Source organism: Octodon degus, unplaced genomic scaffold, assembly GCF_000260255.1.
Source record: "Octodon degus isolate 3935 unplaced genomic scaffold, OctDeg1.0 scaffold00315, whole genome shotgun sequence".
Lineage (NCBI taxonomy): Eukaryota > Metazoa > Chordata > Mammalia > Rodentia > Octodontidae > Octodon > Octodon degus.
This window is the reverse complement of record NW_004524891.1, coordinates 672309-692482: the sequence shown is the minus strand read 5'-3', so window position 1 is coordinate 692482 and position 20174 is coordinate 672309. Positions and strand designations below refer to the sequence as shown.

General features: G+C 48.4%; 1 protein-coding gene across 5 annotated transcripts in view; it reads right to left on the bottom strand.

Annotated features, from left to right (window-relative positions):
- Nucleotides 1–20174, bottom strand: part of Ptprf (protein tyrosine phosphatase, receptor type F) — a 92742-nt gene that overhangs the window by 32324 nt on the left and 40244 nt on the right. For all 5 annotated transcript variants that reach the window (XM_023707870.1, XM_004647609.2, XM_004647610.3 and 2 more), the window contains exons 7-8: nucleotides 14929–15039; nucleotides 5745–6014 (exon numbers count right to left, since the gene is read on the bottom strand). In XM_023707870.1, the coding sequence (XP_023563638.1) occupies nucleotides 5745–6014; nucleotides 14929–15039 (381 nt within the window). The remainder of the gene's footprint in view (nucleotides 1–5744; nucleotides 6015–14928; nucleotides 15040–20174) is intronic.

Sequence of the window (20174 nt, the reverse complement as noted above, 5' to 3'; positions counted from 1 at the left end):
AGGAAGGGGCCAGGGAGATGGCTCAGTAGAATAAGCACAAGGGCCCGAGTTCAATCTCCAGTTCCACGAAAAGAAAAAAAAAAAGGAAATGATCCAAGAGGAAGCAATGATAATCATAAATATGTATGCCACAAAAACACATGCAGCCAACAACAAAAAACAAATGTTAATGGGCTTGAAAAAAAATCAAATAAGCATTAATATAATTAGATTAGGGGATCTCAATACCCCACTGTCACAGAAAGACAAAAAAAAAAAAAAAATCAACAATGAAAAATTTGAACTGAATCAAACTCTTGAACAAATGGCCTTAGTAGATATTCACTGAGTGATCCACCCTACAACATCAAAATACATTCTTTTCAGCTGTACACGGGATGTTCTCAAAACCAGACCACATTCTAGCTCACAGAACATGCCTAAGTAAATGCAAAGGAACTGAAACTATCCCATGTATATTATCAGACCATAGTGCAATGAAACGGGAAATCAATGGCAAAAGAATTCATAAGAACTTCATAAACACAGAGAAATTAAACAGCATCCTCCTGACAAACTAATGGGTCACAGATGAATTTTTTAAAAATTAGATAGCTTCTATTAGCCGATGATGATAATACAACATACCAGAACTTAAGAGACACAATGAAAGCAGTCCTAAAAGGAAAATTTATAGCACTGAATACCCACATCAGGAAAACAGAGCAAATACAAATAAACAACTTAATAGTGAACTGTAAACTTCTAGGGAAGAAGAGGAGGCTAAGTCAAAAGCCCATAAAAGGAAGGAAATTATATAGATCAGAGCAGAAACTAATGCACTGGGGACTAAGAAAACAATGCAAAGAATCAATGATTCAAAGAGTTGATTCTTTAAAACATAAAATAAAATCAACAGACCATTACCCAAACTTATCAAAAAATAAAAGACTCACATCCATGCAATTAGGAATGAAAAGGGTGAAATGGCAACAGGTCCTGTAGAAACTCAGAACAAGATCATCTACACCTATTTTGAAATTATATTCTAGTAATAGGAGAAATGCAGAAGAAACAGATTTCTAGATACATATGAATTACTGAAGCTGAATCAAGAAGATATAAAAACTCTAAATAAACCAGTATCAATCAATGCAATCAAAGATGTAATTAAAAACTACCAACAAAGGGCCAGCCAGATAGCTCAGCAGACTAAAGTACCTGCTTAGGCAGAGCACAGCAGCCAGGGTTTGATCCCTGGTGTGCCATGCCAGCCCCACCCCCGGGGCATACTGAGACGGAGAATGAGACTGAGTATGGTGACGACTGAGTATGGTGACGCGCGCCTGTAATTCCAGCGCTTGGGAGGCTGAAAAACAGGAGGATCACTATGAGTCAGATCTACATAGTGAGACCCTGTAAACCCTGTACCAAATACATAAGAAAAAAAAAAAAAAAAAAAAAAAAAAAAAAAAAAAAAAAAAAAAACCTACCAACGAAGAGAATCCCAGGCAATGACAGATGCACTGCTGAATTCTACAAGGAATTTAGAGAAGACCTTATACCACTATTTCTCAAATTCTCTAAAGAATTGGAAAGTGATGCCATACTCCCAAATTTATTCCTGAAAGCAAGCATTACCTGATAACCAAAATCAGAGAAGGACCCAATTAAGTTAAGAAAGAGCATGACAGGCCAATCTCTCTAATGATCACAGATGAAAAAATCCTTAATAAGATACTGGCAAACAGAATGCTGCAAATCATCGAGAAGATCATACACCATAACCAAGTGGGATTCATCCCAGGGATGCAGGGATAGTTCAATATACATAAATCAATAAATGTAATACTCTGTATTAACAGAGCCAAGGACAAAAATCATATGATGATCCCAATAGATGCAGATCAACTCCAGCACTCATTCATGATAAAAACCCTTCAGAAAGTTGGAATAATCTTCATTTCAATCTGATAAAGGCCATTAATAACAGCCAACATCATACTAAGTGAAGAAAAACCAAAAGCTTTCATTCTAAAATCAAGAAACAACTGTAAACAGGCGGATCACTGTGAGTCTGATCTAGTAGTGAGACCCTGAGCACCCTGTAGACCCTTCTCTAAAATACAAAAAATAAAATAAAATAAAATAAAATAAAATCAGGAAACAAGATAAGGATATCCACTGTCTCCACTTCTTCAACATAGTCCTGGGAACTTCAGTCAGAGCAATTCAACAAGAGAAAAAAAATCAATGAATAATGATAGGAAAGGAAGAAGTTAAATTGTCATTATTTAAAGACCCCAAAAACTCCTAAACTTAATAGATTCATTTATGTATTTAAATACAAAGTCAACATATAAAAATCAATGGCATTCTTGAACCCATTTAACAAATTCACTGAAAGAAATTAGAGAACCTCTATCTTTTACAAATAGCACTGAAAAAAATGAAGTACTCAGGAATCAACCAAACAAAGGATGTAAAAGATCTCTACACTGAAAGCTACAATATTGTGAAAAAGGAGATTGAGGAGGGTATCAAAAAATGTACTAGATATTCCTTGCTCTTGGGAAGGAAAAACCAACATAGTGAAAATGGCCACATTTCCAAAACTGTTACACAGACTTAATGCAATTTTGGTCTAAATTCCAAAAGCACATTCCACAGAATTAGAGAAAACAATTCTAACATTCCTCTGGAAACAGAAAACACCTACAATAGTGAAAGCCAATCTAGGCAGCAAAGGCAAGGGTGGGACAATCAAAATCTCTCATTTGAAATTATACTATAAAGCTACTACGATTAAAAACAGCATGGTACTGACAAAAATCACAGACCTAAAGATCAATGGAACAGATTACAAGATGTAGGAACAATTCCAAACACACCAGGCACTTTGTCCTTGACAAAGGTGCCCAACAAATTCACTGGAAGAAAAATAGCTTTTTTTTTTTTTTTAATGTACTTTAGTACATCTCCACAGGGTCTCACTATGTAGATCAGACTCATAGTGATTCTCCTGTTTTCAGCCTCCAAAGCGCTGGGATTATAGGTGTGCACCACCATGCCCAGTCTCATTCACCATCTCAGCACACCCTGGGGGCGAGGCTGGCACAGAACACCAAGGATCAAACCCTGGCTGCTGCACTCTGCCTAAGTAGGTGCTTTATTCCACTGAGCTATCTGGCCAGCCCAAGACAGCCTCTTTAATAAATGGTGCTTGAAAAACTGGCTTTGCACATTATAAAGATTAAAATTGGACCCATAGCTTTTACCATGCACCAAACTAAATTGTAAATGGATCAAATACATAAGTATTAAAACAGAAACATTAAATCTGCTGGAAGATAAAAAAGGTAAAATTCTTCAAGACACTGGCACATTTGAGAGATGCAAATTAAAACAACATTAAGGGCTGGGGAGATAGCTCAGCCATCTAAGCACTTGCCTGGCAAATGCAAGGACTCGAATTTGATCCCTGGTACCGCATGCTGGCCATGCCAGCCTGTAAGCCTGTAATCCCAATGCTGGGGAGGCTGAAACAGGAGAATCACTATGAGTCTGAGCTGCATAGTGAGATCCTGTATCCAGTAAATCAATAATCAATCAATCAAACACTGAGATTCTGTCTCACCCCAGAAAGAATGCCTATCATCTACCAATAACAAATGCTGGAGAGGCTGCTGGGATAAGGAACCCTTCTGCACTGCTGATGGGAGTGAAGACCAATACAACTGCTGTGGAAATTCCTCAGAAAACTAGAATCAAAAAAAAAAAAAAGAAAAAAGAAAGAAAACTAGAATCAGAGGTCTATTTACCTCCTGGGTATCTTCCCAGAAAAATTATCAACACTGTACCACAGCAATATATGTGTACCTATGTTTACAGAACCACAATTAGTAATCGTTAGATCTTAGAAACAACTGCCCATCAACCAAGAAATACATATAAGAAAGATGTGGTCTTTTCGTACAGTGGGGTACTAGTCAGCCATAAAGAAGGACAAACTGGGGCTGGTGAGATGGCTCAGTGGTCTAAAGCACCTACTTAGAACAAGCTTGGCAGAGCACAGGGACCACGGTTCAATCCCCCAGCACGACATGCCAGCCAGCCCCGCACCCTGGTGGGCTGAGCTGCCCCCCCCCCACAAATAAATGAATAAAATTAAAAAAAAAAAAAAAAGGACAAACTGGAGACTTTTATAGGTCAATGGATGCAACTGGAGACCATGTAAGTGAAATAAACCACATGCACATGTGCAAACACCACATTGTCTCTCCAATGTGAGAAGCTGAAAGAGTAAATAAGTTCCAAAATGTAAGGGCCGGCCAAATAGCTCAGCAGATTAAAGCACCTTCAAGCAGGCACAGCGGCAAGGGATTCGATCCCCAGGCCTGCTGTGCTGGCCCTGCCCCCGGGGCGTGCTGAGACAGCAGTTGAGACTGGGTGTGGTGGTGCACGCCTATAATCCCAGATCTTGGGAGGCTGTAAACAGGCAGATCACTACGAGTCTGATTTAGTAGATGAGACCCTGAACACCCTTCCCTAAAAAAAAAAAAAAAAAAAAAAAAAATCCAAAATGTACAATAGATATTGTAAAATGAGAAGAAACTTTTGAAAAGGACGAAGAAACTTGGATGGGGGAATGGGGGAAAAATTAAAAAAAAAAAATATTGTTTGGGCAATTAAATGCCCATATTTTTTACTGAGTAACTAATTTAAAGATAACTGTATGCAGGGTATTAACTACTGTTACCCTACTACTTTATTTAATTTTTTTTCACTTAAAAAATTTTGGCATATTAATATAAGTCTGTAATCCCAGCTACCAGGAAGTCTCAGGCAGGAGGATCGCAAATTTGAGATCAGCCTGGACAACTTAGTGAGACCATGTCTCAAAAAAAAAAAAAAAAAAGTGGTAAGAATATAGCCCAGTGCGCCCTGGGTTTAACCTCCGGTATTACAAGACATTCACGTATGCAGATTGGAGGACAGATCAGAGGCAGAATGAATGGAATCAAGGAGACCAATGAGAAGTCCGTTACATGTGCATTGCATATGTAATGTACTGCCAGGGCTATTCCTAGGACTCTAAGCAGCAAAACCACTTACCCCCATGGTTACAATCTTCTCTTAAAAATAAAAAAAAATAAAGTATCTGGTGCCAAAGCCAGGCTCTTCACACTGAGCTACATTCCCCTTTCAATTTGAGACAGGCTCTTCTTACATTGCCCAGGCTGAGCTCAAACTTGCATTCCTCCTGCCTCAGCCTTCCAGAGTGTTGGTATTACACATGTGTAGGATCATGCCTGGCTCACCACATTCTTACTGGGAGGCTTCAACACAAGGGTCTGGTGCTATGTAGTGGCTAGGGGTATGGGCTATGGATTTAAGTCCCTGCTCTGTCATTTACTTCTCTGTGATCCTGGGCTAATGACACATACTTTCTCATATCTTGATAATATCCCCCTCATTTATAAAGCAGGGATAGGAAGACCACCTATCTCCCAGAGTAAAAATGAAGCAAAATGAAGTGCACTTACTAGGATGATGTCTCCTACCCATGACCTCAATACACACTAGCTGTTCTCCTCAAGGTTGACAGAAAACCCTGCCCCCTCTAAGGGTCTGGAGGACCCAGTAGGCCTAATGACCCCTCAGCTCCACCTGTACCACAGCATTCAGCTTATGCATACCCGCCAAGGCACTAGGATCTACCAGAACCCCTGTGATAGGGGGCACCAACCACGGCAGGCACTTACCTTTTACTGTGACTTGGGCTGTGGCCTCAATCATGCCTAGTGAGGAGATGGCCACACAGGTGTAGTTGGCAGAGCGCACGACATTATTGAGCTCTAGTACATTGCGGCCAACTGGCATCTCATCCTCCTTAGTGAGCTCTTCCGCCCCCATCATCCACTTCACGTAGGGCATGGGTGCACCCACTGCGACACAGGTCAGGTTCACACTGCCACCTGGCATCACCTCCTGGCTGCTGGGAGGGATGGAGAAACGAGGAGCCACACGGCGCACTGTGAAAGGAGGGAGAGAGGCACTCACAGGCCAGGCAAGACACAGGGTACATGGAAGGGCAGGGGCCCCTCATTCAAGAAGCCCCTCTGTCAGAGCCCAGCCCAGGGTTGAAAACAGGAGGGGTAGCATCCCTGGGTCCTGGCTCACCACCTCCCACCGCATTTTGGGCTAGAAGCAGCCCTGCATTCAGCTCTCACAACCAAGCTCCCATTTTACATCCTGGGAAAACGAGGCTCAGAAAGTTCCCATCTGTCCGTGGATATACAGGGACATAATGCAAGCTTCAGCCCTAACCAGGACTATAACCCACTGCCCTCCAGTGACTACCCCAGCTTGCCCTTCCCTACCTCCCCATATATCTCCAGAGGTGCTCACAAGGGCACCTAGGGTAAGGGTACACAGAGCACAAGCTGGGGCAGGCAGCGGGTCAGTCTGAGAGTGACAGAGCCAGCTTTTCTGGTGTCACTGCATCTATCTCCATGCCACAGTCCAAAGGAAGAAAAAAGGAAGTGGCATGACCACCTGCTGGGCCTCGGCCATGCTCAAGGGACAACTTGGGACCCAGAAGTAGAGGCTGCCTCACAGGAGGGCTGGGCCAGGGCCAGGGCCAAAGTTGAGGCAGGCCAGGGATGTGGTCCGCGGGCAGGATGGGCATGATGATGGCAGTAACATGATGAGGGTGCTGAACAGACAGCTTTCTGTGCCGTGAGCAGGGTCTCCAGGGGAAGGGTGGCTGTACCTGGCCACAACCTCCAGCCTTGGACTCCCCTGACCAGAAGCTGTTCTGAGCTTCTCACTCCAAGGTGCAACTTACAACCACCCCATGAAGTTGCAAGCTTGGTACAGACATTCCCCAGAGCATGCAGAGTGGGAAGCCACGTGCAGCCATGCTCTCATGCAGACCAGTCATGCAGTGGTGGACAGAGGCTGGGATGTGTCCTACATAAGCGTTCTTACGCACTCAGGAAGACAGGCAGAGAGGCTAGGTGACCTAAGGGCGCCCCTGCGAGCGCAGTCTCCAGGCCCGAGCATGCAGAGGGCCTGTGGTACCACATCAGGATCACCTTGTGCAGTTGCAGATCACAGAATCAGAGCTGGAAATAACTGAGCCACTGGCTCAGGGATCAAACTGATGCCCAGAGGAGACACACTCAGCAAGTTGTCCAGTCCAGTCAATGCCATATCTTTTAAGTCTCTATTTCTCTCCAAATACATTGGTAACAGCCACCACCACCATTCCCCGTGCCCCTGCAGGGGTTCCTCATTGGTCCTCCTGCCACTCCCCTGGCTCCCCATACACAGCACAGATCTGTCATTCCCCTGTCTAGCAGGCTCCTGCTTGCTCCCCCGGTGCACCTTTATTGCCTGCAAGGACTCGCTGAGCACTGGCTCCTACTCCTTCCACTGCATGCCACATTCTGAGCCTCTACACAGCCACATCACCAACGGTCCCTTGAGCTGGCCACGACAGTTGGCTCATGAGCTGGGCTCTGTGTCTCTGGGTTCACATCCTCACTCCTTTTCAGGAGCACTTTTCCCTCCATTCTCAGTGCATGGGGTATGTGACTCAGATCTGGCTAACATGAAGCAATCTTTGATCATTCATACAAACTATTAGTAAGGTGACTTTCTCTTACTATGGCAGTAGCTACACTGAGAAAGGCTGGGGCCACCTTCCCCAACACATAGGAAAACCTGCTCAAGAATAAAGAAGCCACCAGATGAAAGCATAACTTGGAAACAAAAACAAAGGCCTGATGAATCTTTTTAAGTACCTGGTTCTGGCCCTGCCCCACATCAAATCAAATCTATAAAACAGTGTTCAGTTTTATACCCTAAGACACTTGTTCTGCTGTGCTAGTGTAAGTGGGTTGCTGTCCTCTGGCCTACTGCTGGGAGTCCACACTGATGATGAGAGCATGCATTGACCACGAGATGCAGCAGCGCTCATGGAAGAGAACAGGTGCAGCACAGCTGGAAGCGGCCCAGTAGCAACAAAGAGTCCCCCTCCAGCACCTTCTAACCTGGCACATGCACACACAGCTGTTTCCCGTCTGGGACAAAGGTGCTCCCTGGGCTCCAGAGCGGGACCAAGGGGCAGGTGCTGGGAGGTGAGGCACCGGCAGGGAGGGTTCCAGCACAGCAGCTGTTGCTGGCCAGTTCTCTGTCCTTCCAGCTAGTGGCCATCCTATCTCTTCTTGGCCAAGGAGCAGGAGAACAGGTTCAAAGGGAGACCACTCTCAAGTACTACTATGTAGGAGGGCTCCCACACCATCATTTCCCAATTATAGACAAGGGAATAGACTTAATGCTAACTTAATGCATGCCCACCTTCCTATGCATAGTATGAGTAGGTCTATATTGTGAAAAACTCACCCTCAGAGCCCTGGCTGAAAAGAAAGACTCAAGAGGCTTCAAAGTTAGCTAAGAAGGGGAGAAGATGCAGCTCCAGCTGGTATATGGAAGAGACTTTGGCAGCCTGTGTCTAAGGAGAGGTCATGGCTACAAGTTTGACCCTAGTCAATGGAAGAATCCTGAGGCTGCATCAGGTTCCTATATGCCAGAACCAACAGCCTGATGAAAACAGGTTCTTGCCCAATAAACCTTGGGGCCAAACCTAGGCAGCCCAGAAATGTGACTACAATATGCAGCTCAGATGTATCTTCCCGTGAGCTGGGAGAGGTCAGCATGTATACAGAAAACAGGCGGGGGGAAACCAGGCAGGAGACAGGCTCCTGGTATCCAAAGTGTGATGCGGCCCCATGTCCTAGACCTGCCTGGGTAGCAACCATGACAACAGCCAGGACTGATGAGTACCTCCGAGCAGCAGCGCCCCCCACCCCCAGCACCTCCTTCTGCTGTCATGAGCGCAATACCTCTAAAAGGAGCAGGACTCGTTCTGGACTCTGTCTACTGACAGACCCAACAGCGGGGAAGGAAAACCTGGAGCTGGGAAAAACACACTTAAGGTCTAATCTCAGGCTCCAACAATGCCGGTCTATTACCGTTTCCCGTGCATCCTTAGTGCTGACATTTTATAGACAATTTCCAAAACAGGGCCCTGCCATTTCTGGATTATATTTCAGCTGTAACTTTTAAGTCTAATTATTTGCACTGACAACCCCCTATAATAGGGCGGTGCGGCGCCCAGAGGCATCAGCATTCAGTGGAGTGACAGCCTAATCGCAGGGGGAGGCAGCCCCGCAATCTGCATTCACTCGCGGAAATTTCTCTGATGAAAATAACACAACATTAAGAAGGGAATAAGGGGAAGGATCCACTGTATCAAGATAAAATAACTCTTTAATAAATAACCTTGTGGCTGCCGCAGAGCAGTAATTAAATGCTGGTGCACCCAGCACACAGTTTTAAGTAAAGCTGGAAAAATGTAAGATGCAATTATCAACGCCAAACAAATTACCAGCCCAGCAAATCCCCCCGGAATATTTAGAAACTCATTTCTCCTTCCCGTTAAATATTTGTGTTTGTGCTTATTTTAGGTGGGACCATGGGGTGGGGGGTAAGGACCCAGAGGATGTGTGTAGGGGCAATCATTGCAAGCTAGGCTGTCTGCTGATGACTGTTTTCTGAACACCCAGGCAGATCTGCCTGGTCAGCGAAATGGTGTAACCGAAATGCCCCAGAGCTCAGGAGTGCATATGGATGGATGCTCAGGGCTGACATCTGAGCCCCGGCTGCAGCCCTCCTCCCAAAGGCTCCTTCCCTCCCACAGAGGAAACTCAAGCCTTAACATGGTGCAGAGGGGACCAGGTGGCTTGAGCCTGTTCCCTGAGGCTCAGAGTGTCCTTCACTTCAGCCCTGAACCCCCAAAGTCACACCATGCAACACAGGACTTGGGTGGGGTGGGTGGGGGTGCTAAAAACTGAGCTCCAATCTGATGGCTCCAGTCCGCTACCTCCAGGAGGATCTCTCAGCTGAAGCTGAGCCAGGGGCCACTTTGAGGCTCCCACACGTCCTCATCAGGTCGCACTGACTGTTCAGTCACTCCAGGCTCAAGCAACATGGGTCTGAACTTTTAGTGCCAGCACCAAGTTGGGGACACTCTGCTCTCAGAAAGACCTGGAGCTGGACGACAGGCTCAGGTAGAGGGGCCTGGGCAGGTGGGATGACCTGAATTTGGATCTGGCTAATGAGAGAAGACCACAGTGGAGTAGCTTCCTCGGGAGACAAGAAGATGCCACTCACCCTGTCACATGGACACAAAGTCCCACAGGCCAACCAGGACTGGTATCAGCTACAGCCTGGTCTGCCTCCTCAAGTCTCAGGGAGGGCTCCAAGGGCTCAAGAGTAAAGCAGACACTGTAGGACTTCTGCTTTGTCCTGAAAACTAGGACTCACGAGGGACACAATGGATAAGGGCATGCACTAGGGACATACAACCTTCAGGGCACAACCTATGCCAGGTGAGCCTCTTTCCTTTGTGTGCCAGTAGTTTGGCTTCAGTTAGGCAAATGTAGCCTCCATGCACATAGGAGGTTGTGGAAGGCCCCCAGGTACATGTCTATAACTATAGCTTTTGGCTCCCTCTGAATGTAATTCCCCCAACCACTCATAAGCACCACCCAAAGCAGGCGCCTGGCCCAGCCTGGGGACAGGGTGCAGCTCATGCCATGCAACATGCCTGCCCTACCAGTCCAGCAGAGGAGCCCTGCTAAGGGGACATGCAGATACACAGTGCATCAGGAACTCAAGCAGCAAAGCATGCTGGGCAGGAGGCCTGCCCACCCATCCTGGGTCCTGCCTGCCTGCCAGCCGGCCCAACAATGACAGGCAGAGGCTGATGAGCGGGCAGGCATGGCTGGAGAGAGCCTGAGGGAGTTGACCAAGCCCGCTGGTCCCTACTGACAGTACATCCCATCGACCGGCGAACTGTAGATGGGTAAGAAGTGAAAAGGACCAACCTTCTCGCTGATCTGATAGATGAGAGTTTGGGTTGATGGCAGAGTGCGATGAGGATGAGGAGGGAATAAAAAAAAGACAAGGAGAAACACAGAGAGAGTAAAAACAGGCCAACCTTCATCTGCCCACACAGTATGGAGACGAGACAAGACTCCTGTGTCCCCTCGCGCACACACACGTGCACACGGTGCACATGGACCATGCCATTCACGAAAGACTCAGGACTCATGGAGGACATAGTGGACAGGGCAAGGGCCCGTCAGCATGTGCCAGGGACGCCGCGGGCAGGACCAGGAGAGGTAGAAATGGAGCACAGGCCAGTCCCCATGCCTCACACACACTCCACGGCTCTTGACAGGCCCGGTGAAGGCTCTGGGGTCAGGGCCCGCCCACCCAATACACAAGCTACTAGCATCCCACCACCTTGGGTAAGTGCCCCATTGCATGTTATCAGTACAAGGAACACATCTGGGCACCTATGGGGAAAAAGCTGGAGAGGCACTGCCTCCACTTCGGAGCACAGTGGCCAGGCAGCCAGGTCCCTGAGACAGTGGCAAGGCTGGCGGCCCAGGAGCAGGTAGGCCACACTCTGTGTAGGGTGGAACTGTGCCCTGGCCCAGACAGCTGCACGCCGAGACCTGGAGAGGAAAGTCACTGTGGATGCAAGGAGAGAATGAGTCACTCGGGGAGGGAGGCAGCTGACGACAGAGAAAGAAGCTGGTCCACCCAGCATGCCTGGGCCTGCTAGACGGTGGGTGGAGTTGCGGGCAACTGTGAACAAAGTCAGATGCAAATGCATGATACATCCCCCAGCGCCACCCCAACAGCAGCCAGGGCAAGCGACTTGGGTACTTCCTGTGCCTGGCATACCAGAAGCTTTATATACACTGTCCCAAATTCTCGCAGCCACACAGCCTCAGAAAGGCAGTGGGAGTCCTAAGAGTTTGTGGGACAGAGAAGGTATGTGAAGCAAGGGCTAAAGCCACGCTTGAGTAGGAGACAAGGTTTGGCAGGCCAATGGCTGCAGAGGGAGGAGAGAGTCTGAGATAGTTGCAACGGCCAGCAGGAGACTGTCAATCCACAGCAGTGTGTCACACCAGGGCTGAGTTCCTCCGGGGTGACATGTGGCAGTGTCACATCCAGGCACCAGAGTGCACACTAATCTGGATGTGGAAGCTTGGGTCCTAACAGCTTTTCTGCTATGGAAAGAAGCTTCAAAGCCACTGTGCAGGAACACAGATGGGCAAAGACCATTAGACAGGCCGGCACCTGGGGACCCTTCCACGGCTGTCCGCCCACACCCAGGGCTTAGAATACAGGGCTTATAGCCAGAATCACACAGGCTGTCCCAGAGGAGCTTGGGTTGAAGGCAAGATGGGTTTTTGAGGCTCAAGATGAGCAGGTGGGGACACAGGGGCAAGGCTCCCAGGGAACAGGGCTTTTCTGATGTGCAGCGTATTTGACAAGATAGGAGGATCTCTCCAGGGCCTATGAGAAAACAGGGCAGGTATCAATCCACATAGGGCCTGGACATGGAGCAGGCCCTGGGGAAGGGGATTGAGAGGATGCTTAAATATCAGTATGGGTTGTGGTACACATGGGGGAAAGAGCAGGAGCCAGGTTGGCTACTTTAGCATCCCTGGCAGGCAGGGCTGAAACTAAAGGAACTCCCAGCACCCAAAGGTCTTGGGAGAGGATCCATGAAGGTGAGTTCAGAACACCTTGTGGGTGGGAGAACAGGTCACACCAGAAGCCAGGCAGGGTTCTGCCCAAGCCCACTGGGTATGGATAGTAGGGGGCCCCTAGACAGGGCTGCTCTGAGGGATGGAGTTAAGACCGCCCAGGTCAGTGCTTGGGCTGCCAGCTCAGTACTTCTCCAAAGAGGGCCCCACTGCCCCACCTCCAGGGCTGAGGCCAGAAAGTGAGTTCAAAGGATGCAGTTCTGATCAGAGGACAATGCAGGGCCCATCTGCTTTGGGTCTGGGCCTTCTGCCTCAGCATTCCTTCTGGCAGCCCAATACAAGAGACATGCCATATGGTCATCCCCAATGCAACATGCTTGGGGCTCAGAGTGGCTCTGCTGGACCTCTTGTCTCTCTGATATGGCCACATGCAGACAGGGCTTCTTTGCTGGGGCCAAGGATCTCCATACTCTTGATTCTGCAGTCTTCTGGAAAAGCATTCAGTGGAAAAGATATGTTCATGATGTTTGCTGTTTTCTTTTCTTTTCTTTTTTTTTTTTTGGTGTGTGTTCCAGGGGGGGGGTGGGGGGATCAAATTCAGGACCCTGTACTTGCCAGGCAGGCACTTATGCTGCTGAGCTATCTTTCCAGCTCTCATTCATGATGCTTGGCATGGCAGACAACTGGTTGTTGAGAAAGGTCTTTCCAGCTGCTAATTTCCTTTTTAAAAATCAACGAACCAGGGCCGGGGAGATGGCTCAGTGGAATAAGCACTTCCCTGGCAAGCGCAAGGGCCTGAGTTCAATCCTGGTTCCGCAAAAAACAAAAAAATCAACCTACCAACCAGCCAATCAAACAAACTACCTACCCATCTCTACCTATCTGGGTCTTGCCATATAATTCAGGCTGGCCTTGGACTTACTATATACCCTAGGCTGCCTTCAAACTCACAGCAATACTCCTGCCCCAGCCTTTGAGTGCTGGGATTGTCACCCCACCTGGCTTCCAGCTGCTTATCTCCTAGATGAAGTTCATCAGTCCCTGGTGCCTGTCAGAAACTCGTCCTGGATCAGCAAGCAGTACAAGCTGTACAACTTAACTCCATCCCTCTGGGCCATCTGGAAGGTTTGGGGCATCTGGTTTCTTTTCTGATGCCATGAACCCAAAGGAGCCTTGAGGAGCAGGACAACTATCAGCAAGAGGCCAGGGGGGCTTCTCATCCCACCGCAGCTCACATGAGACAGCTTCTCTTGTCTCTGGGGTAGTTGCTCATGACAAACAGAGCCTTTGCAGCTGCTGAGCCACCACGGGGCCTCTCCAGAACCGCCCTCTGTTCTGAGCTGCAGCAGACCTTCAAGAAGCCCATGCTGGCCGACAGCCTGATTCTCTGTCCTGCGAAAGCAAGTCTGGCCAGTGGCCCCTAAGAGTAGCAGGTCACTGCTCTCACCCCAGCCCTGCCCACTGAAGGAACAGCCAGTGACCACCTTAGTGTGAAGCTGAACTAAGCACTTAGATGATAAAATCATCACTATGAAGAGGTCGAACTGCCTTCCTTTCTGAATACTCTGAGTTAGGGATGCCTTGACTTTTAATGACATCCATCTGTACGAGAAGGCCAAGTGAAGGGCAGTGGGGGAAATAAGGGTTTCTAAGGTCTCTTCTGCACACAGTGCACACCAGACCCAGTGTGTTCACAGGAAGGGACAAGGAGAGGTCAGCTTTGGTGACCTATGGGCTAAAAGGCCCCCTTCCATTGAGTAAAAAAGTACCAGCAGGGACTCACAGGCACTTCCTCCTCACCGGGAAACCAGGCCTCAGGCAGGTTGTAAGAGCATAGCAGCCTCCTCCAGAAAGGTCCCAAGGTACAGGTTTGCTGGCTCCAGGCCTGAGGTCTAACTGCCCTAAAGCCCAGAGCCCTGCTGCAATAGATGGGAGGAAAAGCCAGGCGAGCTGTGCACATTCACACACAGTCACACACCTGTGCACACGCACACACATACACACCCAGAAACATCTGCTTGGAAGGCTCCAGACTTCCACAAGGCTTTAGGGCCATGCATCAAGCACCTGTAAGAGATACAAATGTTCCAAAGAGGAGCCACTTCCCCACAAGCCTGCAGGGCAGGAAGGCAAATACTGGAGAACTCAGGGAGCCTGCCCAGGGGAGCCGCTGCATCTGCAGAAAGAAGTAGGAAGGAGACTGGGCCCATGGCAGTCCCTCGAGTGTCTGCACCAAATGCTCCAGGCAGCATGCCTGGCAGGTGCAGCTCAGCTCCATGGTGACAGAGGCCAGGCACTGCCCAGTCCTTACCTCGCACATACAGGTTCGCAGGGGCCGAGTAGCGTGTGCCTGCTGAGTTGGTTGCCACACACTCGTACTTGCCTTGGTCCGACTCCTCACTGCTCTCAATTTGCAAGGCACCTGTGGGGACACAAAGGCAGAGGTCAGTCATGGCCCACACCAAGTGTGCTTTGGAGCATGGGGATATTGACAGCATCTGTAGCTTTTGTTGGCCAGATGTTCAGCTCACCTGAGCCATACCTGGCCACTGTGAATCTTTCCAGAAGCTCTCCCTGATGAGCACAGTGGCATCCAGACTGGAATCAAGGACTGCTTCAGAGCACTATCTCCTCCGTCCCTCCACCAGCCTCTCCTCCCACCAGTGTTAGAGCCTGTTGGCCAGTGATCATCCCATATCCCTTCCAGGCAACTTGGGAGCCAGATATGGGAGTAGCCTACAGTCCTCCCAGCAAGTAGTACTCTCCTAGGGCATCTGCGGCACTCCAGAAAGGAAGGGGTTGGCCTGGGGGCCTGATACCCAGCAGCCCCTGCCACTGACCCTCTCCTCCTTCCCCTCCCCCTGTGCTGCCAGCCCCACCCATTCCGGCTCCTCTCTCTTCAGCCTGGTCCTGCTAAAGTGCTTCGACCCACCGCGGCTCCTGCATAATTCAGGAGGCTAATGGAGGCTAGAGCTCCTGCTCTCAGGGCAGCACCCTGAGGGGCTGCTCTGGCCACAGACAGACAGACAGGAGCCAAGACATGGTGGGGGAGGGGCAGCTCAAAAGGACCCTTCCAGAAGGTGGAGGAAACTTGGGCTTGGGGCTGGTCCAGGTGGAGGAGTCTAAGGTGCAGGACCAGTGTGGCAGGTAAAACCACTTGCCTTGTCCAGCCCTTAGAACCAGCAATAAACGGGGGAGGAAAAAAAGGGAAAAAAAACAACTCTGAAAACATACCAGGCAAGCTATCTGTTAACACTGAAACCCATGGGGCAGAAGCAACTTGCCCCTTCCTAGAACAATCTGACAGACAATTACACCCACACAGGACAGTCCAATGGACAGTTAACAACTCCCACAGAACAAAATCTGAGAGAAATCTCTTCCTGCACAGAACAACTAGAATGACCCTAACAGTTCCCAACCCCTGCCCCAGGGCCCTGGCTGTTCAGTGACGATCACACTCACACAGGACAGACAGAACTTGCCAGGCCCCACCCTGTAACTGAGCAAAAGCATAAAGTGAAGAGTTGCTGTGGGCTCAAGCTCTACCCTCTTCACCACCTGACATCCTCTTCTGCCACAGACAGAAAGGGCAGCAGGAGATGGGGGAAGATGATGATGCCATCTGTGTAGGCCAGAGGGCAGTCAGCTCACCCCGGTGGTATGAGGGGAGATCAGAGCCCCAAACACAGACCTAACACCCTTCTCCTGAAAGAACAGTGCTGCTGGACGCTTAGCAGGTCATGTTATGGGATGAATGGACACTACAGAAAATGTTCATTCAGGCAGGTAAGGGTCAGGCCCCTGGATAGTGAGGGTCCTAGGCTTAGCTCATCAGGGGTTCAAGATATGGCTGGTACCAAAATTGGGAGCAGGAAGTAGTACCTGAGTGGAACCCTGCCTGTGGGAGGATGGAAACCTAAAATCTAGATTGGTAGGACACCCAACATAGAACCTGCATACAGAAACCCCAAACCTGGCATAACACCGACACCAAGGAGAAGGGAATACAGTTGGCCTGTACTCAGTGGATGTGCAGAGAGACCCAGAGCAACAGGGATGGGAGATCCAAGGGATGTTGGGTGAAATCCTGACCTCCACATGATGGACAAGATGCTACACATGGACAAAACTGCCTCTCTCTATCCCAACTTCTGCCCTAAGAACTGTGGCTCTGAAATCCGAGGGCCTAAACTTGCCTACAAACATTGAAGGATGTGTGACAAATGATGGGATAAAAACAGAAGCCACTGTGTTCCAGGGTATACCGTTCATATCTTCATTCTGTCCTCTTAATTCTTGTGGCCTTCTCTGTACATGGTCCTAGCCTCAGTTCAGAGGAGGAAACAGACTTTTGAGAGTTTGGTCAATGTTTGAAGGTCACATAGGTGGTGAATTAGGCTTGAATGTTAATCTTTTGGAGCCAGGGTCTTGCTAAATTGCCCAGGCTGAGTCAGAACTTCTTTTGCTTCAGCTCTGCAGAATGCAGAGATTATAGATCTATAATCTATAACCACCACCCCTTGCTTTCTGTGTTCTTCAAGATAGGGCCTCACTATGTATGCCAGGCCACCCTTGAGCTTGCAGTCCTCCTATTTCAGCCTCCCCAAGGGCTGGGATTATAGGTGTGCACCAACAAGCCTGGCTTGATAGTCTGTTTTCTAACCACCAGGTTACAGGGCCCTACTGCGTGAGGGTAATGTGGCAGGATTCCAAGCTAATATGCCCAAGACTTTATTTTCATGTTGTTACCCAGCATCTAAAATCTGGAGCACTGAACATTCTTCCTAGTCCTTGCTAGGCTGAAGGGACTTGCAGGACAATTCTCACTTGACTACAGGATCAAGATACTATAGGGCCAATCAAATAATGCTTAAGGACCCTAGGAAAAAGGAGGCTCTCAAGGGGAAGGTGAGGCATGGTTGTGCGTCCCATCCATGGCCAGCTGTAGAGAAAGGCTGGGCTTCACTCCTATGGGGCTGGCATGAAAGGCCTGGCAGCACGGCCTGCCACCCAAAGGGAACTCAGCTGGTATCTCCACAGGTCAGACTTGCAATGGATGAATCCACAGGAGGGAATGACTGAGAGTGGTGGTGTGTGGTGTCCGGGTGCTGGGACTGGAGCTGGAGATGGAAAGGCTGGAGAAGTCAGGATGGGGATGGGGAGGTGACGGACTGGACGGGATGGAGTGGAGGTGACGGCAGTGGCGTGGCGTGGTGTGGCGAGATGCACGGACAGCATTCTTACCTCTGATTGGTGAACCACCTGGCGAGGTAATTTGAATGCAAATAAGATCAGAGAGAAGCATTAGTACAAAAGGAAGGAAAGCCACATAAAGCCAAATCAGATAAAATAAAACACGAGAAAGGGTCTTAAATATCTGGAGAACTTGAGGTCTGAGTTTGGCCCACGTAGTGATGTGTGAGCAAGCACCAGGCTGGGCCAGGTGAGTGTGGGTGAAGTCGTGCCCTTGGGTCTCAGACACTGTTCTGAGGTAGAAGGATCTGGTAGTTTGGAGGGGATGGAGTCAGGAAGGTAAGTCAGGGTCCTGCAGCCTGCTGGCTGGGCCAGAGGGGGAGGGGAAGAAAAGAGGCAGCAAACCCATCCTGCAGTCCACCCAAATCCCATGGTGGTAGGGGTGAGATTACAGAACACTTACCAAAACAAAACCAGGGCATTAAGCAGGCAGGAAAAGGGTTAAAGAAGGCAGTGTTCCCACAAGGCTAGCACCAGCCCAGGCCTCCCACAGGCAGACTGATTGGCCCTGGCAGCTGCTGTAGAGCAGGGGACTGTCAACTCACAAGTCAGTGGCAGATTTCCCATGATGCTACCCAGCCCTGCTGAAGAGGTACGGACTACTGAACTCCTCTAGCCTCACTGGAAAACCAGCAGCCAAGGCCAGAACTTGCCCTCCAAGCCTAGGTCCACCAAGTTCCCTTCCCAACAGATGCCCCAGGCGCCTCGCCCCTCACCCCTCCTCAACAACTGCTTCACCCACAGGATGAGCCAGTGGGTAAATCAGGTCCTGCTCTATCTGCTGTGCCCCCTTCCTGCCATTTTTGGAGGATGGGAGTATACTGATCGCTGCCTCACTGAATTAGACAACAGTGCTTAGAGCAGTATCTATCTCTATGAACAAAGGAGGAAACAAAGGCTGAGGAACAGGATGTGCCTTGCCCAAAGCCCAAGTACATACAGCCAGGGAGGTAGGAGATCTGACCAGTCCATCTAGCTCGCAGCCTACCACTGGACAGGGCTACTCTCCCGGTGGGGACAAAGGTATGCAGGAAGACTCATTAGAGGGATCTTCCAAGTGCAGCCCAGAGGTGGAGCATCTTCCAGGGAGTCTACAAGGTCAAACTACTTCTATAATACTGAGAGATCACGGATACTCGATGTGTGATACTGTAATAAACCCATGTAGTAGCTGACATGGGGACACAACTGCCTTCCATTAAGTCCCATAATAAAGATTCATGAAAGTGTGAAACAATGCGATTCTTCTCATTAAATATTTGTTTTAGAAAATGTAATTATTTTTCACTTAAAAATTACATTTATACACACCTATAATATTCAACAACGGAACTTTAAAAAAATGGGATATAACTATGAATGTCCATTTTGTATCTGTGTATTCAAAGTGGTTGGGATAGATATATAGTTGCATTCTCTTAATGAATAGAATGATTTGTTCTAATGGTGTTTGTAAGTAGGATCACAGGTCTGCATCTTATACAGCAATTAACCACTGGGAAGAATGTATGCAGTGTATTATTTGTTGAAAAAAAAATAACATTTTTGGTCAAGCTTTGAAATACTACATGAATATAACATATGTATGTGATAGTACAAATCTGATGATGTCTGCCTATACTTATACAGAAATTGTGTACCTAAACCCATGCAAATTTTCCTATGAAGAATTTTATTGTTATCATATGTATTTGTTTTCCTCTTTGGAATGTGAAAATAAATAGAAAATGTGTTTTACAAAAAAAAAAAAAAAATTACATTTATGTTAACACATAGATTGTAAAATTATTTTAAAATAGATTAGAAATATTTAAAATCTTAATATCTAACCTACTAACCATTCATAGTTATAATGCACACAAACAAAAAAGCTCCTTGGGGTCCTCCGAGTGTCACACTTAGGGATCCTAAGGGTAGGGATGGCAGAGAGTACCATCTAGGACTGGGACCCCCCAGCCCACAGCTGCAGCTCTTCTCACCTCACCAAATGGCCACTTCCCCGCCAAACTTGCACAAGGCCGGGTTCAGGGCCTTCACTGAAGGAGGAGCAGAAGTCAGCTTCCCAGGAGCATACTCATGCCTGAACTCAGGGCCAAAGAGAAACTGACTACACGCTACCAGCACAGCCCATCAGACCCGACCAAAGCAGCAGAAGGGTTCTCCTAGGCAGACCTGGGGCCCATCAGCAAAATGAGGGGCTCAGCACGCCACTTGCCAGGTCAGCGGGCCTCCTCCCATAGCCAAATACTGCCCTTTCTTCTGGAGGACACTGGGTCACAGTCCAGTGCTGGGGGTGTGAAG